Source organism: Lytechinus pictus, chromosome 10 (genome assembly GCF_037042905.1).
Source record: "Lytechinus pictus isolate F3 Inbred chromosome 10, Lp3.0, whole genome shotgun sequence".
NCBI classification, from domain to species: domain Eukaryota; kingdom Metazoa; phylum Echinodermata; class Echinoidea; order Temnopleuroida; family Toxopneustidae; genus Lytechinus; species Lytechinus pictus.
This window is the reverse complement of record NC_087254.1, coordinates 30,915,532-30,941,408: the sequence shown is the minus strand read 5'-3', so window position 1 is coordinate 30,941,408 and position 25,877 is coordinate 30,915,532. Positions and strand designations below refer to the sequence as shown.

The 25,877-nt window shown below is 35.5% G+C and overlaps 1 protein-coding gene across 2 annotated transcripts; it reads right to left on the bottom strand.

Moving 5' to 3' along the window:
* Positions 1-23: 23 nt before the first annotated feature.
* On the bottom strand, positions 24-25,662 carry LOC129269462 (eukaryotic elongation factor 2 kinase-like). Of its 2 annotated transcripts, none has more exons than XM_064105800.1 (14): positions 25,553-25,662; positions 16,690-17,385; positions 15,759-15,951; positions 14,562-14,599; positions 13,891-14,062; positions 13,321-13,470; positions 11,963-12,023; positions 11,051-11,250; positions 9,733-10,050; positions 8,782-8,907; positions 7,161-7,349; positions 6,178-6,302; positions 5,198-5,376; positions 24-4,220 (listed from the first exon to the last, which is right to left on the bottom strand). In XM_064105800.1, the coding sequence occupies exons 2-14, from the start codon at positions 16,881-16,883 to the stop codon at positions 4,108-4,110; spliced, it is 2,058 nt and encodes a 685-aa protein (XP_063961870.1). In that variant the 5' UTR covers positions 16,884-17,385; positions 25,553-25,662; the 3' UTR covers positions 24-4,107. The 2 variants fall into 2 exon arrangements, with proteins under 2 accessions (XP_063961870.1, XP_063961869.1); XM_064105799.1 differs by lacking the exon at positions 25,553-25,662 and adding an exon at positions 22,391-22,676.
* Positions 25,663-25,877: the final 215 nt, after the last annotated feature.

Here is a 25,877-nt window from a genome sequence, read left to right as displayed (position 1 = left end):
ACAAAGTAAAAAGGAAACACAAATTTTAATTTCTTCAAGTTTTATTGAATTGCCACAAAAGGGAGAAGTATTTACAAGTAATGTACCTTTTAAGCATACAATATCATTTCAGTCTAGAAGTGTAAATCCAAATGCTTACAAAATATGATGTACCACATAAATCTTATCCAGTTTGTAAAAGTTGATACGAACAAATATGCAGTTTAAAGTCAAATCATGGGGAACATTCTCAAATACTTTTCCCTTTCAATTTAGGCAGTCTTATTACTTTCCAACAAGGGGGTCAACACAGCTGACGGAATGGGGGACGGAAGAAAAATTACCATAAGCAGACAGCTGTAGTAGAATATTATAACTACAGGGAAAAATTTACCATTTTCTGTGGAAACGGCTTTTTAGAGTTTTGTCAAAAACTATTTAAAAAATTGGTATGATAGTATTAAAATGGAATCAACTGCACAGAGTTACAAATCATCAGATTAGCAAGTTGAAAACAATCTAAATGTAAGCCAATGTAGACCTATGATAAAATATGTATTTTTTAAGTTAATGTAAACTAGTACATATACAAATTTTGTATATTTACAAAGAACATAACTCCATTGAGATATCCTACAAAAGAAAATATTTCTTTCACTTGGAGGGAAGAATCATAAAATAATCATATGACAATGACTTTAAATTCTTAAAAATATCATAGTAAATCAACATCAATAACAGAAAGAGGAGGGATAGAGTTGTTCTTACTCTAGATGCAGACATTTTGTAGAAGTTATCATATAACACGAATATTAATTGTTCTTTCATGGTTTATAAATAGAAAATAAGAGGTAAAGACATTTATTAGTTACAATCAATAATGGTGGAAGCTAAAGGGTTATGTACTCTAAATTGTGGCATTGCAAGAATCAACAGAATCAATGTTTCCATGTTCATCAAAAAGTTTTGAATGATCCAACTTTGAAATTCATAGAGATGAGCACACAAGGAAGGTTAACATTTACGAGCCAAACTAGGCGAGAAATTCAATTAAATACAAATCTACAGATCCCTATTTTGTCACGAGGAAAAGGATAATTTCATTCAAATAAATTTTGGCACTGAATATACAATTGCAAAAGCTTTCACTAATTTCAGAGATATTTTTTCATTTCTTATTCTTACAACTAATCAATCAACAAATCAATTGGACATCATTAAACACGAACATTAATCACAATAGAAAAATATTTGAAATAGTGAAAAATAGAAATAAATTTTAAGTCAGCTCAGAGTTGATCAAGTACACGGTCATCAGTAACAAAGACAAAACATTAAGTGTTTTCAATATTTACACTAAATCAACAAATCATACTTGCATTGAATGGTGCCACACTCAACCCAGGTGAGGTGAATGGGTACCCAGCAGGATTAATTCCTTGAATGCGCCGAGTGCTGGAAGGCAGCTTGAGCTAAAGCCTTGGTAATAATAGTGCGCCTGAGAATAGACTATTTCTATATAGCTCTATATAGATGATGCTTTACAAATGAGTATTATAATTATCATTATTATCAATATCATTATTATCAGTGACTAGGAGATGGAAAGGTAATACACTTTGTGCAACTTAAAATCCCTCATGTATGTTGAGTGAGTAACATGCTGCATGAGACTGGTATAGATACTCTCTATGGGTACTCCTGAAAAGAGAATTAACAAATACTGTACCAGTACATCCCCTCATAGGGAACCTAACGTTCAGTTACCTGAACACAAACATTGCCTGAACACAAACATTGCCATGTACACATGTTTCATTACATAGTACCTATTAACACACAATTCAGAATGCACATTGCTCAACAGACTGGGACTACTTGTTAGAGTCAACGCAGTAAAATACAAAAACCAGAACTAATGTATAAGTGCTACTTGTATGTACAGTGTCCATAGGTACAGATAGCTTGAAAGTACATGAATCATATAAATAGCATACAATGCTATTTCATTACCTGCAGTTACATGTATATACATAAAACTGTCGTCAACGTCATCATTACGTATACAATTAAATTCATACATTTGAAATCTATTATAAATAGTCAAATATACCACAGCAAGCCTCCTTTGCAACTGTTCTATCTAAACTAGTTGACTTTTAGAATTCAGTTATTCCCAGAGGAACCCCCAGTTTAGGTAGTCAACTGGTTAAAGCATCTCACCCCAAGACAAAGCCACAACTTTCCAACAAGAATCTTGCAAGTGAGCGTCGTTTTATCACTAATCTTACCACCTTATCATAGACAAAACAATGGGATATACAGAAAGGCCAATGTGAGAGACGCTTTAGCACCTTCATAGTGGGATTCCTGCTTTAAGTATGCATCAAAAACTTTCAGCAAGGTGCGTAAATGTGGTGTTTTCTCTCTGGACAAACCTATTCTTACATCAATCTTAATAACTTCAAGAAGTACAGTCACACTCCCCTTTCATATTCCCATAAGATTCCAATCATGTACACATTTTTAAATCTATAGGCCTTATGCATTGACGTCATCACACCGCCATCTTGGATGTCAGTGCCGTTGCCAATCTGCAGCTGGCGTATCTCTGACAACTCTGTTTACGTGTATTTCTATAGCCTCTGAGGGAGGGCGCTATGAGAATAAGGTGTCACATCCAACTAACAGTCAAAAATCATATAATAAAAAAAAAAAGATTGATATGATATCAAGATCAGTTTTCCTTCCAATTAAATGGTTATATTCTCTGCTACCAGTGCAGTTACAGTGAGTTGCTTTCTACATGACCTGTGTATCACAGTGAGGTAGGGATTATGATATAGACATTATGATATATGTACAACTTGTGAAATGATAAGTATATTATATTACTATGTAAACACAACCTTAACCAAACTGCAAATGAAGTTTTTCATGTTTAAAGAACATGCCAATATAACTGATTTTGAATATTTTGGTGTTGCTTATAATGGATGAGGTCAATTACCAAAGTCTGAAGCAAAAATTCTGATTCTAACATTAATCTTTCATAAACATCTAATTAAACATAGTTGGAATTGACATAATAAATGGGGGAAACTGGTTATTTCTAATTGAATTCAATCTTTGCATTAAGCAATCGCCCCACCCCCCCCCCCCCAACATCCAAAGCGGCCCATTACTCTATTTCACAATTTTGTTTCCCCCTCTATTCCTTGTTCTGTTATACACCATAATTTATCATGAGAAATCAGAAGAAAACAAATTCCTGGCCTTTCCACGAAAATATCATATATTTACAAAAATATACAGACATCTTACTGTCTTGAAGGTGGACTCAAAATAGAATAAAGTTTCACTTTTATATGCTTAAACAATGACAGATAATGAAAATAATAAACAAATCTGTATGCACCGAACTTTGTCTAGTGAAAACATACACTTATGTACATAAGAGAAATTTAACATGACCTTTTTTTATTATAGGCAAATGAACCGGCCAACTTGCCTTGACACAAAAACTTACATTATCTTACAGTAAGTCTACAAATAATAGATTTTCAGAAAACAGCTTATATCTAAAATTGTGTATACAATCTTGTCGATGATTGAAATATCTTTGTCACTTCTCATACCACATGACATTTCAAGAAGACACTATTATCAATCTAAAAGTACTAAAATAATCTCCTTTTCTATCATGGAGCTATTGCTGAAAATGATGCATGTGAAATATGAATTGTGCTACGACAGAAAAAGGCTATGACAGAAAAAAATTAATGATTTTGCACTTTTTGAAGACAAATTGCAGTGAATAAATACAAAAAAGGAGGAATGTGTTTCTGGCTGTTTGGGGTAAAAATTATATTAAAAAAAGTGATAGTAAATTATTAAAAGAATAGAAAAGAAAATCAATAGAAAAAATGCCAATTAGGAATTAAAAGGAAACATTTTCATAAAATGGGAGCTTGATCTTATGAAACTAACATAACAGTTTCAAACAAAATCATTGTTAAAGGCCAGACATATCAACCCTACATAAAACTTAGCTTGTAGGAGTGGGGGAGCCACAGTAGGATGAATACAATATACAAGAGGAGTGATACAGCTTCCCAATGAGCCTCTTTACTCTTCCTCCATCTCACCATAACACTCCTCAGAGAGCATGTAGTACTTGTTGGAGAGGCGACCTTTCATGGCAGCGACTGCTCCTTCTGCAGCTTCATTGTAAAGCTCAGCTAAAATAGGGGGAAATCAGAGCAATTTGCTCAGTTGAGAAACAAAACTCCACTTTCATAAACTACAGAATTAATCATGCCATTGGGTCAGATGCATAAAAAGTAGCAAGCAAACACTTTTGCTAGTAAGCTCAAGTAATTGCTAATTGCCTGCTAGCATTTGCTTGATGATTACGCCATGGCTAAAAAGCTTATGCTTAAAGCAAACGTTTTACTCTTTGCAGGGTGCTACATAAGCACTTGCCTGATTCCCCGGGGCAAGTAAAAGTTAGAGTCGGGCAAGTGTTTTGAAGTATACAAAATTCTCACAGTACAATGACCAAAATTAGGGTCGATATGATATGATATTGACCCTAATTTTGGTCATGGCAGGCAAGATAAAATCACTTTGGAAAAAAGAAATGCAATAACAAGGTAGATCAATTCATATCATAAGAGAGAAAAAGGTAAATGGTTTATAAAACCGCAAAACTTTCTTTTGAAGAGGTAAAACTTTTTTCAAGGATTTTTTCGGGCAAGTGAAATAGATTTTCGGGCAAGTATATTCCAACTATATAAAAATTTACTTGCCCGACTGGGCAAGTGCTTCTAAAAAGTTATGTAGCACCCTGCTCTTTGCTTGGGTTTTTTCAAGATCCGTCAGAGCAGCTTGAGCATTTGCTTGATCAGGGCATTCGCATTATATACTCATGCTTTTGCACCTGAGAGAGAACCTCAAGGTGTACAGTAGCTTACATGTACATGTTTTCCTTCTAGTAAGTGCAAACCGAATACCCACTTTATTAATTAGAAACATGTTAAAGGAATAGTTTTGGGACGTTTATATCAAACAGCACAAAGTCTATTTATTCACAATCTCTAGTTTCTTATCAAAATATGGTCATCCATCCCTTTGATATATTACATCTAGAAACTTATCCATTATACCCAAAGAACTGTTTATTTTAATTTGATTTTATAGTATAAGGACTACTTACCAGCTTTTTCAGGATTCTTATCAAGATCTGGTCCTCCATAACGATACATTTCAGCCATCCTAGCCTGGATTAGGTAGTTTGGATCATCCATAGTGGAATCAAAATGGCCGTCTTCATCAGGTTTCTCAGTGGTGACAGCTTCTCCATACCAGTGCATGGCCTCCAACCAGGACTTTTGTCTAGGGGAAGAAAATAAATTAAAACTTATGTTTAATACTGTTGCAGGGTATGAAAGCCACATCAAAACCACGAGTGCAGAGTCTTGTGAATAAGCAGAGCTTGCTAACAATAAGTGAAACGAAGGATTATTGAATGCATGCCATTGAACTTTATGCCTTTGCCATTGACAGATCAGAAATTAATTCCACTTCTATCTAATCAGATTGTTACATGTGCATACATCACACAAAACAAGGTAAGTTTTGATTTATCCCTTAGATCTGCAATGGACAATGACCTCAATGACCTGACCTTGTGACCACAAAGGTTAGCGTTAAATCATTTAATGAAATGGCCTATCAAGATAATTGTAACAGGTGCATTTTGCTCAGTAGACTGACTAGGAACCAATAAGAATTGTTCTTTCAAATTAGGGACTATTGCTAACCTTGTGTCACAAGGCCCAGATCATCTTTGCTCCCACATGCATGTATACATAAGCCAGGTTTGAATTTGATCTCTCAATTATCGAATAAGTCCAAAATAAAAGTTAGGAAACTTCTGTATATTATTTAATGTTCTAATATAATAAAATCTTGATTAATGTTGAATCTATTCCATAACTCCCAAAAGATTTGCTTGCATGGGCAATCCTGACTAGAATAAATTTTTGGGAGTCTAGATTTGACTTAAATTGGCTGGAATCGGGGTGGGGATTCACCAGGTCAAAATCAATTCCAAATTAACTAGATAAGTTCAATTTCATGAGCTGTGATTGGTTCACAGATTCTTCAGATGGATTTTAGTGAATCATATTTTACCTTGCACTTCCGAGGTTGTACCCAGTGTCGTAGGCTCTGGACACGATCAGTATGGATGCTCTATCCCCTGCCACTGCTGCTGTCTCCATGTATTCCATTCCCTCATTGATGTAATCATCATCATTCTGTGAAGGTCATGAATAAATAAAAATGGTGAAGTGGCTTGTAATGGGGACCCATAAAAATGAAAGCAGTACATCAGGGAAAAAAATTACACAGGGGCTGGGGTTTATTTAGCCTCCAAAGTACTCAAAAGGGCCCATTCACTGCAATGTTAAAGCTTATCCAATGATGTAGAATTTGTCAAAAGTAGCCCTTGAAAATAAAACAAATAATAATCGCCCCTGAAAGACTCAAATCAGTCCTTGAAATCCCAATTCATTGCAATTTTAAATCTTATCCAAAGTTGCAGAATTTGGCAGCAGGTTGTCAAAAGTAGTCCCTGAAAATGAAATATTGATTGAGCAGTGCACATTTCACTGACTGGTGCATTCTAATCTCCAATTATCCTATTTGAAAGTGTCATGGTACAGATGGCTTGGATCTAACTTCTTACAACTAATTTTTCAGATCAAACAATTCCCCCGGTGTATGCTATAACGACATTCAAAATGGCATCCAACTTCCCCAACAACTATTCAATATTTCAACCGCACTCCATAACATTAATACCAACAATATCTGACCAAAGGGAAATAAGCGAGTTCATAATGAATTCCTTATAATGCTCTGCTGTTAAAGTTATTGTTTACTCCAGAGTAATGCCCACTATACTGCTCTTTGCAGGTGCTTAGTTCCAACAGAAATTGTCTTTATAACCAGATCTCTAAGATATGTGTAAAAGAGCAGCCATCATACTGGTTGCCGACTATCAAACGCTTAGACTGTGACACATTCTGGTTAACTCGTGCTCATAGAACACTGAGAAATCACCATAAGAGGACCTTAAAACAACCCTACTAGTATGACAAGGTGTTACCTACCGGTACAGTCACCTCTGTGAGTACATCATGGCTTAGCTGTAGGCATATCCTGGCCATGGCTTGGATAGCCTCAAGGACTCCACAATCCGCAGCATGACGCAGATGATAGATGGCGGCCTCCATGTTACGGTCATTATCATCCGCCACAAAACGTCCAAGCTCGTGGTATTTAGCCATATCCAGATGAATCTTGGGCAACAAAAGTTACAAGAATGAGTTTAAACCACCTTTTGTTAGTTGAATACCATATCACCTAATATGTGTTCTCTGCAATCTAGTTACAACTAATCAGTACCATTATATGTCTTACGATAATCATTCTCATCTATTTAAAGGCAATATTTACAAATTCTATTCTCAATATTTCTCTTCTGATTCCTCAGATTCCATGACATATGCTCTGACTGGATTTAACACTCTGCCCTATTGTAAACCTAACCCTAAACCTATCTGTAACCCTTACCCTACATCTTAGATGAAATGATGTCTTGAGCAATTGACGCTGGAGCAAATGTTGTCTCCCTGGCTCCTCCAACACTTACAGAGTCCTGTCTTTTTTCAAATATAGATTTCTTGATTGTCCAACCTTCTTTCAATTGTCATTTCTTTCTCTCTCCCTCCATCCCCCCTTCCACGCACCTTTGTATTGCTATATATACATTCTATCTACATCAATGTATCAAGATATTATATATTCGCTAGAGGGTATTCATTTGTCTCGCAATCTACTATGGTCAACAAGGAAATTCGTGATCACTCTAGCAAAAAGTGTTCACTGGCTTTCTAGGAAATTCGTGATCACTCTCGCAAAAAGTGTTCACTAGCTTACAAGTTCACGAGCTTTCGAGTGCCGCTGCAACTCTTTATCAAGTGACTCACTTGGTAGACTCACTTGGTAGACGATTATTTCAATCCGCAATAATGAACCTATTTAGTATTATATTATATATTATTCACCTCTTTCTCTCCGATGAAATCAAGCAAATCAATGCAAGGGCACTTGCCCCCCTCTGATTTTATACAACTTGTTTCATAACATTAAAGAAAGCCTACAAGACACTATACCATAAAATTTCCAACATGAACAAGCTATCATTCTCTGTTAGGGCTGTCAGCCAATCAAAACCTAAAATATCACTGATATTATCAGAGCTGTCAACTTGCAGGCAATATAAAACCAATGCCCCAATCTTTGGATTATTCAATGCCAGTTTATTGAGGTGTTGTGTCTCAGTGGTTGATTCTTGAGGACTTTGAACTACAAGGTACAGGGTTCCACTTTCCACCAAGTACGGTAAATGGGTACCAAATAGGAAGAAGTTTCCTGAATGCTCGTATACAAATGGGTCCCACTTCATAAAGATTTGTTACAGGAACAAATGCACAATTTCCATAACAAGTTTACTATCAGCCAATCAAATTGAATTATTTCAGTAACTTTAAACTGTTGCAAATTTGTTACTGTAACAAGTTTTATGAAAGGGACCCCCAATCAGGCTAGCCATGTTAAAGCCAGGGTAATGGTACGTAGTGATTATCAATCACTGTGTTGCATATTATAACTATTGTTATCAATATCATATTTTATCATGATACATAACAAGGATGAGTTGTTACCTACCTGTCCTAAGATGGATCCTCCAGTGCTGGTCATCAAGAGATTCTTTCTCAATTGAACCTCCAGGTTCACACAGGATGGTCTGTGGTTCACATTCCTTTCCAGAAATTTGGCCCTTTTTTCTTCATCCTGTCAAAGAAACAACAACATTAATAGAAAAATTGTGATTGATCCAATCAACCTCAACTATATGGAAATCCATCATTGTCACAATTTATTCAATTTTTTCAACATGAAATTTGCACAATGTCATTTGTAGACAAAGAGGAAGCACACTGAACTGTCAAGAAAACAATATATGGAAAGATACATATCGTGGCTGATAAAACCTAGTATTAAAAATTTAAATATTTTGATGACAGCCCAGAATAAGCTAGATTTTAGAGTTTATAACAAGGGTAGAAACTTTCTCTTGCCTCAACAGAGTTCTTAACAGGTAACAGGACACTGTTTTCAGACAATATGAGACTGCCACCATTGCTATATTTTAAAATACAGCCTATTTTAAACTGCCTTCAATTTTTTTTAAATTTTGAGATACAAACTTTATCAGCCCAGCCTTGATATACAACATATTGAGAAAACAGTTTGAACAAACATGCGTTTCAGAAGTTTGAGTTGCTGGCTTTCCATTGTTGTGGTTGATGGGATCAATTTCACCTCATTGTAACATGGGGCCCTACTTATACAGTGATGGGGTAAGTAAGATGCTGTATGACTTTGGATTTCATAGGGAAATATACTCTAAAATCATTGCAAATAAAGGTTACTCTAGGGAATCAAGAAAAGGTGGTCTTTACGGGGGGGGGGGGGGTGCATTCCACAGACTGGTTTCCTTTGTATGCTTATACAATTCTAATACTGATTCAAAGAAAACAAAAATAATGTTCTCAAGGTTAAGCGATAGAGGTTCATCTGTATCATTACTTGACTGCCAAGAATATTTAGACTCACGTTAGACAGCGTCTCGCTCTCCGAATCCAGCCTAAACCGTGCCGTCCTCCGGAACTGATTCAGCATGCTTGGAGGTGGAGACATCGACATGGCGACGTCGTCTGGTGATGAAGGGAGCTCCTGGAAGGAAATGCGCCTGGGAGGGGACTCGGCAAGAGGAGACAAGACTACGCTGGAGTTGGTAGACCCAGTTGACATCTGGGAGTTGGAACGCTCAAAGATGACGAACTGGGTCATGTCCAAGGGGGAGATGGAGGGTCTGGCACGAGGTTTGAAGACCCGGTTCTCGGTTCCTCGGCAGATGGTATTAGAGCTTTTCTGCAGGAATAGACACCATTAAAAAAATGGTCAAGCATTCACTTGCACCCACCAAATATATTGTCTGTTGTATCAAGAATTTCTTATGAACTTTTCAAGAATGAGTATAAATTTGAAAGAGATACTTGGATTACAGTTCTTATCACTTTTCAAATCAGCTTTAGAGGGAGAATGCCATCCAGCAATTGCTTTTTTTTCTGGTTGTATAACATTTTGTTAAACAATACATGTAAATCACACATTTCAAGGACACTATATAATAAAGGAATCTAAAATTAATCAAGAGACAAGGATACCATCAATAATCAACATTTTGATATACATGCAAAAAGACAAGGGTAAAAAATGTTATAATGCTCTCAAAGTGAATTCATAAAGTGTAAGATGTAGAACTGGGAGAAATGGAGGTCTGACATACAAAATGATCAATCATTTTATAGTATTGTACAACTCCTACTTAGCTTGTTGTACGCAAGCAAACGAGAGGCTGAACGTGCAACGTTCCGTTCCGTACAAAATCTTCTGTTGCACGGCTTTAGGATGTGATATACGATTCGATTCATTGCGCTCAGTAAAAAATGAAGGTGCAATACGCGTATGCCTGCACGTTAAAAGCTCAATGTGGCCCTAGATATCATGCATGTTTGTGGAATTTTGCTTTCAATATTTTTGCTCCTTTTTCATAGATTAATGCATGGAAAAACTCGATCTTATTCATATTTTTGCTAAATTCAGAGGTGTTGTACAACACAATTAGCGAATATTCTTATTCGTGCAATGGTGCGACATTTCATGTTCGGTGAAAGAAAGATAGAGCATCTTTCTTTCACCTCATGCAAAATCTCGCACCATTGCACTCATGCCTATTCGCTATTTGTATAATTTCAATGCAACAGGTCTGGGTTAAGAAAACATTCCATTTCATTTCTCTGTTGGAGGAGTTAAGTAAGCCTGCAGATGCCGACTCGACTAAAGACAAGACGAGGAGACAAGATCTCACCTGAAGCTTGATATATTTCTCATGACCACTGAACTCGGAGGTGTGGAGGTCAAACTGTGTCAACTCCAAATGATCACAGATCTCATTGCAGGCATGGGTAGCAAAGAAGAGCGCCATACCACGGGATCCAAGGTTACCATCGTTGTATTCCTTGCCAGTGGAGGTGTGGATTTGAGGATCAGTATACAGATCACCCACACCTACGGATAAAACAGTGATTGCTCAATGTAAAACATGATGGGATTGAGAATGTTTGGAGGTAAAGCAACCTACCAACGCAGTTTGCTATAGGAAAGTTGTATAGGAAAGTTCAGCCCTCTGAAATTTAGCACTTTTTTCTACTTAACCCTTTTTTCAAATTATTATCCAAGGGTTTGGTTTCAGTTAAATATTTACTTGAAAAGATCTGTATTTTACTTGATATTTAAGATATCTCTTATGGGGGAAAGAAATGCTTTGAACATCTTACCAATCATCCTGTGCTCTGCAGAATTCGAAAGTTCACTTTAATATCACAATGCTATTAGTAAGAATATTAGCTGAAATTTATGTTACAATGATCTTTATTTAGTATAGAAGTATTGCATCAATTACCAGTCACAATGCTTGAAAATTGCAAATTAAAAATGAAAGGAAAGGGTACCTTCCCAAATGCAGTAAAGCTAGGCCATTCCTTTAAAAAAAAAAAACTCCTCACTGATAGCACCTAGTCATTACAAATCTGTAATTATTCACATCAATTTTCATTTCCAAACATTCTATGAGTAAAAATAATAATTTATCAAAGGAGCGAAAGACAATAATTTCCAGTTTTTGACAAATTTGTACACTTATGTGCTTAATTCCTAAATGCGACTGTGTCTAATCTTATAAACAAATATTGATAAGTACACAGTCTGAGACACTACTTACCTTGGATGTCCACAACAATAAGCTTGTGACCTGAACGCTCAAAAGTGAAATGGCTGAATGCCTGAAAGGAAATAAACAGGAAGATTATGATTTAAAGACCACAGCACTAGTTTGTTTTCCTGCTATATTACTTCGACTTTGGACCCCATATTTTGAAGTCTGGTTTAATTCAAACTCTGGTCAAAAGTTGTGGATTAACTATGGATAGCAAATTAAGACATCTCTTGCAGTAGAGGTTCACTGTATCGGCTCATTCGAATCTCAAATCATTCATAACTGTCTGGGAAGGATAAATAAGATGGCTGTCTTCACCATGTAAAATTGGGAAAGAGCATAATAAATATACAAAACATACAATGTAAACAAAATTTGGACACATTTGGCTTCCCATAATTTTGGCAGTTATACCATGGCATACGTTGGATTCAACTTCAGAATACAAGTCTCTATCTTTGCCTTTGTTGATGAGAGGGCTAAAGGAGATAATAAGGATAAGAATGGATTTTCTGATTATGAAGAATGGATTTTCTGATTATGAAGAAAATGGTTGCATAATTGATTCCAACTTAGATTGTTTTCACAGTCACATTGTTTATATTAAGTTGTGGACATGTATTGATTTTAATAATTATCTTTTGATCAACCGAGAAGTTAAATTTGCATTTTTCATGAAACTGTGCAACAACTCTATTGATACAGCAATGGACCAGTGATTAATGAGCGAGTTACTAACTAGCAAGACGATGGATGGTTCAAATCCCGTGGATTCCATCATTTTTTGGCATTTTCATATCAAATCTAGATAGACAATAATTCTGTTCACAAAACATTGACATGATACACGATTTGAAACCAATGATTACTAAAGTTAGAACCTACTGAAAAAAAAGAAATCTTGAATTGCTTATTTCCAAATGGTCTAATGCCAATTTGTCCAATTACAACTCATGTACTATCATTTGGTCTACCATCAGTTCGTCCACTATCCACATGGTCTAATTGCCATTTCGTCCACTCATCATTTCATCTGATAACCAGTTGGTCTAATAGCCATTTGGTCCATATACCATTTGGTCAAATTATATTAAGTGTTAATTGGGTGAAATGAAAAAAATAATGGGTATTAGACCAATTGGCTATGAGACGAAATGGTCATAGACGAAGTGATTATTGGAAATGGTTATTGGACCAAACAGTTGTTGGACAAAATGTTGATAGACGGAATCCCTTATCACCAACATGCGCATACAAACTATGCTCATATTTGTGACAGGTCTTGTGATAGGTCGCAGAACCCTTTGAAGATTGCTGCAGAAGAAAAAGCGTATTATACTATATGTTTTTGTATAGAATCATACCTGTGGTGTCAGTCGGAGAGCTTCGTCCCTAACGAAACCAGAATTTGAGTTGTATTTCATGTATTTTCCCTCTATGTAGCTCTCTAGATGGAACAGAGGCTTGCCAGGGCGATCCATGAACTCAATGACTGCCATCTGAAAGATATCCACCTGCAAAAGGAATATGAATTAAAAAAAAAAACTTTGTAAAAAATCCATTTGAAAGAGTAAAAGAAAATTGATGTAACAAGCAATAAATGTGTTTTCTTTCTGAGCTTTGGGATTAATCTCTAAATGAAATGGCCTATCACGATCATCGTTGCATGGGCACTTTGCTCAGTAGACTGACTATGAACCAATCAGAATTGTTCTTTCAAATTATCGATCAATCACTAACCTTCGTGGCCCACATCTCTCAACTATTCTGAATTGAGAGGAAAAAATATGAATATGTTATCATTTTGAGCTCTTGTTCTGATATAACATTTCTGTCTTTCTTGATAACTTTACTACACAAAGCTAGCTAGGGGAAATCCTGAAAATTTACCAATTTATGAACAAAATCATCATGGGTTGGGAGGTCTGACTCACCTTCTTAGGAGGATTATGACGGTTGAACTCCTCCCCCCAGATCTTAGCATCCATCTGAAGACGAACATCCTGAAAGTAGACGTCTCGATCCACCGTCTCCATGTAACGCTTAGCTACAAAGTTACCCGCATTCTTCCAGTTCTGAGCCTTGCTGAAGTTAGACTTTTTCTTCCTGGAATAGATACAACAAACAAACAACTGAATCAGCGCCCGAAATTGTGATAATTGTCTTGATTTTTTATCTACGTAGTGTCAATATACTCAGCAATAGATGCATTGTGAAAAATGCCTTGAATTCAATATAAATTCAATGAACTGAAAATACCTAAAACTTTCCACTACTCTGAAGACAAGAATACTCCCACCAAAATATTTGTAAAACGCAAGCTATTCAGTGAAGGGCTTTTGAAAAGTGGCAATAAAATCATGAAACGACCATTCCCAAGATATCAGATTGATTACATATATAGATACATTAAAACCTGTGATAGAGACGTTTTTTCATATTCAATTATCAGATTGAACCACTGAACCCATTACATCTATAGAGTTTAGATTGTATCCTCTTCCAAATAATGTGATAGTCTCTCTATAAAAGGTAGTCTCTATCGACAAAGGTACCTCTTTTAATGGTATAACTGAGGTTGATACATGAAAGAAAGGAGACTTACATTCTAAAACACTCTCTCATAGCTCCATGGGCAAAGGGCTGAGAAAAGAGAATAGAAAGTAATTGCAGTTTTAGTTATATCCTAATGAGTTGTAATATCTTCCAGTGTCTGTGCCATTAAGAACTAATAAGTATGGTAACTTTGCAATTGCAAATGGAAACTATGATGGTTATGATGGTCAGTTGCCCATCCACATCTAGGTTTTCTTGGAATTCACCACAATAAATCATCCATATTTGAGATGTTATCAGCGTGTTCACTGTTCAGGTGTCTCATAACACAATGCTTATTTGGTAGAGATTACAAAATCAATTCCACTTGACCTTTATATATAAAACATTTTTGAATTAATTTTTAAAGTTTTTTTAAATTGTATTCCTTTATTCCTTTTTGTAACATAATTCGACATAAATATTGTTAATAATAGACAAATTAGTCATCATTCAAGTTTGCATATATTTTGAAACCAACTGATAAGAATATTGGATTGTAGATAAGGAATCATTAAAAAACAGTATGTAGTTGAAGAATCAAGCTGATCCTATGAAGTTGTTGTGGCATTGTTATATTGATTAAAGGATTGTGTAAGATCTTCACACAATCATGGTAAAAACAAATTTCTACATTTACTGATCAATTTTATTTAAACAGAAACACAAGGCAAAATTGATTTTGTGTCTCGCCCACTTAGGAAAATAACCAGAAATATCGTGATTTGCGAAGGCACACAACAAAATTGTATCGAAAATTCATTGTGAAATGACTGGGATGGAATAACACTTGTCATAAGAGTCTTGCACGTAAACTTTAATGTTGACCTCAAAATGAACTTTGACCATACCATGTGACCTCCCAACACAATAGCATGCAGGTCCCGTAAGTACATCTACCATCCAAGTTTGGTTGAAAAGTGATTTACGGTTGCAGAGTTATGTGTCATAAGAGAGTCTTGCACGGAAACTTACACGTTGACCTGAAAATGACCTTTGACCTTACTATGTGACCTCCGACTGCAGCATGACATGCAGGTCTCATAACTACATCGACAATCCAAGTTTTGGTGAAAAGTGACTTACGGTCGTGGAGTTAAGTGTCATAAGGTTTGCGACGGACGGACGACGGACAACATTTGGATCCCTAAGTCTCGCCTTCACCTCTGGTGGGCGAGACATAAAAAGGGACAGATAATAGACTAACCTCTGAAGTTATCTTGACCTCAACTTGATCCTGAACCCAGGTCTTTTCAATGGCATTGTAGCGATGTCTGGTAGCCTTCTCAGAGGTGAGGTCCTCCAGATGAAATTCCTTCCAAGGATCATTCATCAGCTTGACACGCCTGAATGCCCATCTCCACTTCTTCCTGGCTGATGTGGCACTTCTCTTCTTGGTCCTGGAGAGGGAACAGAGAAATTGTGTCTCTTCATTAACAGGTCCAAAGTCCAGTTTAATCATAATTTCATTGCCTGGATGGTAGAAGGGCAGTAGCTAAACCACACCAGGGAAAAAATACACGGGGGCATAGGGTAATTTCGCCCCAAAATCCTCGAAACAAGCCCTGGAAAATGAAATAAGAGCGCTGGAATATCCCCTTTCACTGCAATGTCAAAGTGTATCCAATGTTGCAGATATAGGTACATGCATGTGAAAAGTAGGCCCCCCCCAAAAAAAAAAACCTCTTTTTTTTTGGCCTGAACCACATGCTACATGAAATGTACAGTGCACATGAGAGTTTATGTGCACTGACCAAGAGGAATGGTAATCGGCATGCATAAATCCTCCTAACGCCATTCTGCCAGGCAGGCAACAAGTTGTAATTTGATCATCAAGATAGGCTTCTACCTTTACATGTACATGTAGTTTGATAATTGGTAATTGCACGAATATAGTTTGGATATCATATCTGGCAAAGTGTAAACATTCAATGTAATAACTGACATTCTATCACATTCCAAAAATTAACTTTTAGCTTCCAAAATATAACTCCAAACTGGCCCTAAATTGAAAGATATGGCCAGCACTGAAAACAAAAACAAAAGCGGAAAACAATTTGTGTTTAAAAACAAACATGTTGGACCATTATTGACTTGGGTGCAAGTAAAAATCTCTGACGGACTTGATAATGACTTACTTGCTAATGTTCTCATTCTTCAAAGGTGTACTGTGTGTCTCTGGTTCCCTAAGCAAGTAGTCCAGCAGGGGCTCAATGTGCATCTCCTCGTCATCATCACTGCTACTGCTATGATGGTGTCCGTTGTAGCTGCCATTGACCCGATGGTCTCCGTCCCCATGGAGGTCGGTGATCTCAAACTGGAGTTCCGCCATGGCGTACTAGGGACTGGTGACCCGGAGCAAAGGGAAGGGATGGTTTGAGGAGGGGGGATGGGTACTGTAGTTCTAAGGTGAGGAGGAGTAAAGGTGGTCGACTTGTTGGGAAGCTTGCGTTCGACGTATACATGAATGAAGCTATCAAGATCAAGGTGTCTATCAACAAATCAGGGTCTGGTTTCAAGTGCTGAAGAGGGATTAAATACTTCTGGTGCTGCGATATGATACTGTTAGGTTGCGCTTCAAAAGAGAATAAAATTAATTTTTACTCCAACCAATGATTGGAGTTTGCTCTTTCCTACGTTTTCAGTCAGTCAATCCTTAATCCTATCTCTATCTCCGTCAGGTTGAGAGCTTGGTGAAAGTCATTTCTTTAGGGAAGTTTGGAATAAGCGTGAGACTTGCTAACGATGATCGCAATGGATGGGGAGGAAGCAGAGCCAACTCGGTTTTACCGTAAACAGGATATCTGTCTTTGAGCAGTGAAAGTTCCCGGGATCTGCAGCAAAAATAGGAAGTGAGATAGGAACATGAAAATATCAGATGTAAGCGATTTGAGGAGGTCTTACTGTATATGGGTTCAATAAAAAACCCTATAACTAACACAATATATTGCATGAGAATGGAACTAACTATTCAATTGAATGAATCAAACCATAAAAAAGAGCCATTCAGTTATCATCAATAAGATTAAAGTATTTTTGTGGTGGTTTCAGTTTTGTTAATTTCATCCATCCAACTTAGCCAAAATTTCCACTTAAATTCCTGCTGGTGCGAATGAAAGTAATGAGCATGAAAACCATGAAAGCATCAACTTGTAAATATATCAGATGAATTAAATATGAAATATATAATAAATAGGTGTATGAAAAAAATATTGGCTTACAATCATGTACATCTGAACTGTCATACTGGCCCGACAATAAATTACATTCTGCTAAAGTGTTAACAATGAATACAGGGTTAAAGTAATTCCAGCTTTATTGAAAATGAATAAATTTAAATACAATTTGAATTAATTCTCCACTTTAATAATAGCTATGTGGTTCTGTATTGATAGGATATCCAAGCAGGCACTATAAAATATGTTTCATCTGGGATTAAGCCTACACACATATGAAGGTGTAAATTGATGCATCCCCTTTCGTTACCTGGGCATCCAATGGAGTGCAAGTTCAGTGACACTAAAGTAACACAGTAAAGTGCAATTGGAATGCATGTACAGGATAATATATAATGATACCAACACAAAAAAGTGCATGCAGACTTCATTAATTTTTGTGGTCCATTTCATGAATCTGTATCACATTGCCAATTCTCTAGAGCTACGGCTTCTACAAGATTATTTGGTATTGAAGATTCATCAAATTTCTATCCTTGATTGTCATCTTTGGTAAAGTTAAATTTAAAAGAAGAAATTCCCTCTATTATTTAAAGGTACCGTACTTCAGAACGGAATTCTGTCCATGTAGATACAGGTGGCACTTTTCTGTTATCCTATGAATACCAACATCATCAAATCATTTTTTCTCTCAAAACAGATGTGATTTATTATTTAAACAATGAAAGTGAAACACATTTGATTAATGATACATACATGTACGTGCACTCATTAACATGATTAATGTCTAACATTATGATCAAGTGCTAAATTGTCAAAATAAGGGGTGGGTGGTTGTCAAAACTTGTCTGATACAGCAACAGGTAATGCAGAAACTTTGTATATTCCAAGCAATGCTCACACATGTAAAAGCCCACATGCTGTACATGAACCAAACCAGTATGTGTATTTTTTTTTTCTTTCAACCGACATGTAAAGGATCATTCACTGCATCACAATAAATACATGTATACTGCATACAGTGCAAGATTGACATTGTAAAACCAATCAATAGCATTGACCTCCGATATGACCTCTGTCCCTCCCTGAACAACAAGGTAGTGGAAAAGTTTGTCACAAACAGTTCAAAGTCCACCTATCTTTGAGATTTGTATGATAACATTTTATTATTTAAGTTGAAGAGGCTTCATGATGAATGGAGGATAATGTGAAAATAGTGATTTTAATGATGAAAAGTAGGAAAATAATCAGCATCAAACTTTACGAATATCCAACAAAGATAAATTTAAATGAATGTACATGAAATATAATATGTTGACTACATGTATATTGGAAAGCTATGGCATTCACTAGTATAATGTAGCTTTTTAATTAGCTTAACCTTTGTAATAACAATTTGCAATATGAGAATCCACTGGAAAACAAGGCTCATTATACATGTATACATTGTAGGCCTTGACATCATACAATGTCGTCGATTGCTGTACCAACTCTACATACTGAACACATGATAGCGATGTAGTACTCTGGAGAATAAAGTATGCCCTTTCCTCTCAATCTGGGTCAATCTAGGTCACATGACCCCATACAGTGTGTGACGTGATAAGGAACCAATCTGTAGCCAATCTTGGCTGCACGTGGCACATCAGTCATTGCCAGTATCGTTTGCACTCTATTTCCATCCTTGCTTTTAATACACATACACTGTAACTTTAAGTATATTTTCTTTCAGTGATATAAAAATGATTGGAAATAATTCTGACGAAAAAAAAAAAAAACATTTAAGGAGCCATTCAATACCATATTATAGATTTCTTATGTGATAAAAAATAAAACAAGTACAAACTTACAAAGATCTGTAGACATTGTAGGAACAGTGAATAGATTTTATGTTCATCATCATCATCATCTGCTGTAATCTTCAAAGGGCTCTGCAGCCTATCACGAAGATGAAAATGTTGATGATAATGATGATGATGGTGTTGATGATGATGATGGTGTTATGATGATGATAATTATGGTGATGATGTTGATAACGATGATTACTACTATTAGTGTATACATGCCTGAAGTATATGCCTATATTGCACATCCTATTGATTGAAATATTTAAAAAAAAATTAAACAAACCAGGAAACTACATCCAGATTCCAAATTATACATGATACATCCATGATTAAATTTACTGTAGCCTATGGTAGTGAATAGTATTATTACCAAAATTAATACTTTTCATGAATTTAATCACATCAAACACATTATTCGCATCAAATTCACCAAACTTTCTCCATAAATACACAAATACCTTCAAAATATAAATATGTAAAAATTTTGCGGACCCCTCTTAGCATGTGAAATACATGTATTTTGGATACTTGAAAAGGTATCTTATTCAACTCCCTGCTATTTAACCAAACGTGTTTTCTATGGAAAAAAGTTGAGAAAACATCAAAATCACTGATGAGCTATTTTAACCATATTTTATCATTTTGACATTATACAAACTTTAAAAGTGTGTTTTGACCATTTTTCATTATCTTTCAATTCCTTTGGAAGAATGTTGCAAAGTTTTGAGCGTATGAAATTATTTTCTGACGTGTACAATGCGCGCATTCGGTAGTACAAGGCCGTAATACAATCACTCACTATATATTTTTTCTAAATGACTACAGAAGATGTGCATGTGGATATACATGTAAGCCCTATAAAAATACAATTTCCAAAATTATACAAGCTTTCATATTGTCTTTACAAGCTAACAAATATTACATCTGGGTATACAGAAAATTTAAAAATCTTGGGAAAACCCTTTCCTTTCCCATTTTCACTCCCAAAGAAAAAAAAACACCCTTTTCAGTCAAAAGAAGTATTACCTAGCTAAATCCAAATGTTTCTTGGGGATCTTATACCTGCATTATGTACGAGTCCATGACGCAAAATATCCTACATGTACATGTATTTAAGTGTTTTACAAACGTACATGTATCATAGTGTAAACATTATAGTCCAAAGTACAAAGTTGTGACCCCACCCGACCGGTAGAGCTGTGTGACACAATAATCATATCTAGGGGGCTTTTTCTTCCCATTGTTAACGATTTCCTTCAAGCTGAAAACATAGAAATTTATGTAAATAGATATAATAAATCTATGGAATATTAATCAGCTGGACGCTTCAATATCGACTTGAAATGCTGCCAATACAAACTAAATCAGCTGTTTGGATGGACTTTGAATCTGTGTTATTCCATTATTTATTTATCAATTGTACAAACATTTCTCAACTAAACTGCAAGCTTGAAAAACCAAGGGCCTTTGAACAAAAGTTGAACCCCCAGAGTTCTCCATTTGAAAAAGAGACAAAAAAGAGTAGAAATACATTTCAAATTATATTTGAACAATTGAAAATTAATGACATTTCAATACCCATTAAAAAAAATCTCCATAATATGAATTTCATTGGAAAGGTATGATACATATTTGAAGTTAGGAAGCAGAATTTTAAAAATTATTTTATTAATTAACTATAATATACACTAAAAGATGTATTTTCTATGCATGACATAAATCCGTCGCAATTGTTTTCAATAAAACCCTTTGCAAGAGATTTAATTCAATCAAATTCACTTGTGCATTGGTTTTCTCCTTCAACTGTACATATAACAATGTAATTGAAACAAATCACTGGAAAAATAAATTAATAATAAAATGTAATATCATACAACAATAAGCCATTTCGTAGTTCCTTTCTGCGCATGATCAAAAGATTCTACGCATGATCAGAGGAAGGTCATTTGTACTAAAGTGACATGGTGGTTTAAAATCTAATGAGATAAGCACCAACTTTGATGTCTTGGTTATTCATATATTCTTTTGAATTGTGGTTTTCATTTACATCCACAAAAAACAACAATGCGTCCACGAACGACTGGTATTTCACAGTTTGCCAAGTACATTGTGCAACATGCTATGATACGCATTTAAAGTAGGCATGCAACAAATACCTCCATAAAGTGTTCATTGGTGTGCTATTCTAGTCACCTGGTCTATTCAATTTCTTCATCCTGCTATGTAAGGCAAGCTTACGTAATATCTTGCTTTGAAATCTGCCTATCATAATGAAAGAAATTAAAGGTCATTTGACCAAAATTGTCCCAGAAGTAACTACGAACTGGTCTATAGGCTACTGTCACTAGGTGCCAAAAGGGCAAGTATTTTCATAAATATCCAGATTTGTACATTGACTACAGGAGTATAATATAACCAATAACAATACATGTATGCAACTATAAATGTAGGCGGGACATTGTATCAATTCAGTACAAATCACTAAATGATACATACGTATATGTACATGTAGGCCTACTTCCTAATATTGAAGAGTTATAAATTATTCATTCATATAATTCATCTTATCATAAACCAAAACTCTGATGTTTTCATGCTTCAGATATGAAAAATATGTGTAGATATGTCTGATATTGTTTACAGTATCAAATAAATGTGCTTTAATGATCTAAAAACATGATCTTTCCAAGAGATATATTTATCCAGGTACTCTTCCTGTATAATAAACATATGACGTATTTAATGATCCAGGGTACAGGTTTTCAGCTGAATAATATCAAGAATAAAATAATGTACATAAAATGCCTTTAACTTACCTTAATGAACATCAAAATTTCCAATATCCACCAATATTGTTGAAAAGCTTGCAATAATAATTACGACAACAGTCAAAACATTCCACTTCGATGACGAATATGATGCGACACATGAACCATATGGGGGGAAATATACACTACGCATGGAGCAATACACGAGTTGTTGAATCGCTGTTACAGCCTCGCTAGCCGACCAAAACAATGTCTCTCACGCTGCATGCTCTTTTAGTGCTGCTTGCAAAGGGTGGACATACATGTACAACCCTGGTAAATGCATTGCCCACGCATTGAACCCTGGTATAGTCTCTGATAAACAACCCTTCTGTATGCTCAGGTCACAAAGCCTGCGGTTTGTGGCTCAATGCAAATATACCTGTACATGAAAAAGGAAAATGCCCAAGGCAGTCATGGTTTCTTTTTTAATGGTTTGATGGAATGGGATTATTTGTATAGAATATTCTAAAATCTGAATTCATTGAGCCAAACAATTATTTGTTCATGCACAAGCATTAACGTTAGCCCCTATTTAAGTTTATTTCAAGTTTTGGGAAATCTCCCTCAAATGTGTATGCCCTAAAACAGGTATTAAAGGGATGGTCCGGGCTGAAAGTATTTATAGCTTAATAAATAGAGTAGAATTCACTGAGCAAAATGCCGAAAATTTCATCAAAATCGGATAACAAATAAAAAAGTTATTGAATTTTAAAGTTAAGCAATATTTTGTGAAAACAGTCGTCATGAATATTCATTAGGTGGGCTGATGATGTCACATCCCCACTTGTTCTTTTGTATTTTATTACATGAAAATAGGTTTATCCAATTTTTTCCTCCAAGAACTAGAAAAATTGGATTGACAACTGATTTAGTGCATTAGATATTCATTGCTGCAACTTATTTCATTATAAGGGAGACATATTATTCACACAAGTATGAAATAATGAAAAGAAAATATGATTTTATGTAATAATATAAGTAAACGGAAAGTGGGGATGTGACATCAGCCCACCTACATGTAATGAATATTTATGACGAGATGTTTTCATAAAATGTTGCTAAAATTTAAACTTCAATAACTTTATTATTTGTTATCCGATTTTGATGAAATTTTCGGCATTTTGCTCAGTGAACTCTACTCTATGTATTAAGAAATATTTTCAGCCCAGACCATCCCTTTAAGTGAAGGATATAAAGTGAAAATTCATGAAAAATTTAGTATTTTTGCCTGAGCATCAATTTGATCAGGTACCAGATCAAAATAATGTATATCTTGAGTATTTTTTCTTCTTTTTCGATATAATCCCACTTCTCAATCTCAAGTATGGAATGGGCTGAAAATTTCAGGACATACAGTACATGTAATCTGTACCTTTCTAACATCCAATCGCTGAAAAGAATAAAGGGCGATATTCAATGGACAGGCCCTATCCCAAAATCCAAAATTCTAATTTTGATAAATAATTCCCAGTTGAGAAATAATTCATTGGCTGCTATAATGCTATATTAAGATTAAAATTGGATGATACTCAGTATAATTCACAATACTGACAAAAGCTCTTGGTGTGAGTATGGACCGCATAGGTCCATGGTGTGAAGCAGCAAATCAAAATATGTATGAGTGATCTACATCTAGCATGCAATATGCTAACAGAGGCTGTAAATTGCAGTACATGAATGGCACTTCAGTGATTGATTTGTGGTTTGGGAAATGCCATGATGACTGACAATGGCAAATGTGCCCTTTATTTTCTCTCATGCCAACTGCTGTGCTTTATAGCCTACATATTGCAGGCAGAACTGCCACATCAACTAATAATAATAAAGAAACATTCAGCGAAAAAGGTCTATGTGTACCTGGCTTACCAGTATAGACTCAAGATTTCAACTTCAGAGCACAATAGTGGCTATATAAACTGGGGGCTTCCATAGAAAGAAGAGCATTTCCAATGGGTTGCAAAGACTGTGTGTTGCTATTTCCAGGCATTACTTGTATCTTTTGTAGGCATACTTTAAATTAAGCCATCAACCTACAGTACAGTACATATAACTCAGCTGACCATCAAAATCTGGCTGATTTTCTCCTAAAAAACACTTGGCCCATGTTCAGAATGAACAATACCTATCTGGATGGAAAAACAATATGATTTTCAAAAAACACTTTTCTTGGTACAGTGTAGTATAATTATGTATATATTGAAATTTTCATACTGCCAATTTAAGGATTGAAAATTTTAATAGAGATTATTGACCAGAACCATACATATTTTGTTATGAATTAGTTTTAGTATATGAGACTACAAAGCTCCATGCTGTAGACTCTTTGCATACATGTAGCTTAATGCCCCCCAAAACCATACCAACCCGTGAGCACCTTTGAACAGTGTGTGCTCTACAAAAACAACACCATTAAAATCAAACTGGGTTTCAATTTCAAATAACATGAAGTCTGAATTCTGAAGACTATACACAGGTTGCAAGTTGAACTTGGTCATCCCATTCTGTCTGTAACGTCACATGACCTCATCTGTGATTGGTCAGTGTGGCACGATCTCGTGTTTCTCTCCTGAGGTTTGTTTTGGCCAAGAGTGGATAATGCTCATCATCATAAACAAGTACCTATACATGTAGCTGAATGCACATGTGGATTGGGGATGTGGATATACATTCAAATGCAATATGGATGCTATTATTTGCAGGTGGTCTGATAAAACTATTGATCTTATAGTTATACAGAAAATGTGATTTAAAAAAATATATTCAAATGCAGATAGTTACAATAGAGTTTGAGAAGGAAATAATCAATTATAAATGAGTCATGCATGTAAATGAATCTCTCAGAACATTTGATCAAATATATGTATGTCTAAAATAAATTCAATACCTGTTGTACTATTTTAAATATTTTTAACATGTTCTACATGTAGACCTAGATGTAAAGTCAAGCATTATTTGTTTGTTGAGGTCTGTCTTTGTGGGCTCTATCTGTATTAGAATAGGCACTACATTGAATATCACAGGAGAACATACATGTAACACATCTCTACTTCATTTAGAAAATTAAAAATTCAATTTAATACCAAAGTGGGAGAGGATAACAGTACATACTGTACATATAGACCTTGCAAAACTATGAAAGACAAGATGAAGTACTTCACAAAAACTGACCTGTGTTTCCTTATCCCTCCTCTAAAAACTTCTAGCCATTGTGTTGGTCAGCCTGAAAGGACTACGTGTAACTTGACCACACAGTGTGTGACATCACAAGACCACAGGATGACCAATGGTTCAAAGACAATCACAGAAGGTCAACTCAGATCACAATGACCTACTTGCAGGGTTAGTTGGTTTCTGAGAAACTGGCCAATCATGGTAGCCAGACTGTCTGGTCAGTCCCTGGGGTTCAGTCATGAACTGAGTGACCTCAATGTGGACAATGGGTGAGGTCAACACAAGGAAACTGGGAACTATGGATCTGGCAAGCTCTAACCAT

Bases quoted from the DNA above. Each gene is read 5' to 3' on its own strand.
- LOC129269462 (XM_064105800.1), bottom strand. From the start codon at position 16,883: ATGGCGGAACTCCAGTTTGAGATCACCGACCTCCATGGGGACGGAGAC. The intron at 8,908-9,732 runs GTGAGTCTAAAT...TTTCTTTGACAG, and splicing joins AGAGCGAGACGCTGTCTAAC to GATGAAGAAAAAAGGGCCAA. The intron at 4,221-5,197 runs GTAAGTAGTCCT...CCCCTATTTTAG, and splicing joins TAAGAATCCTGAAAAAGCTG to CTGAGCTTTACAATGAAGCT.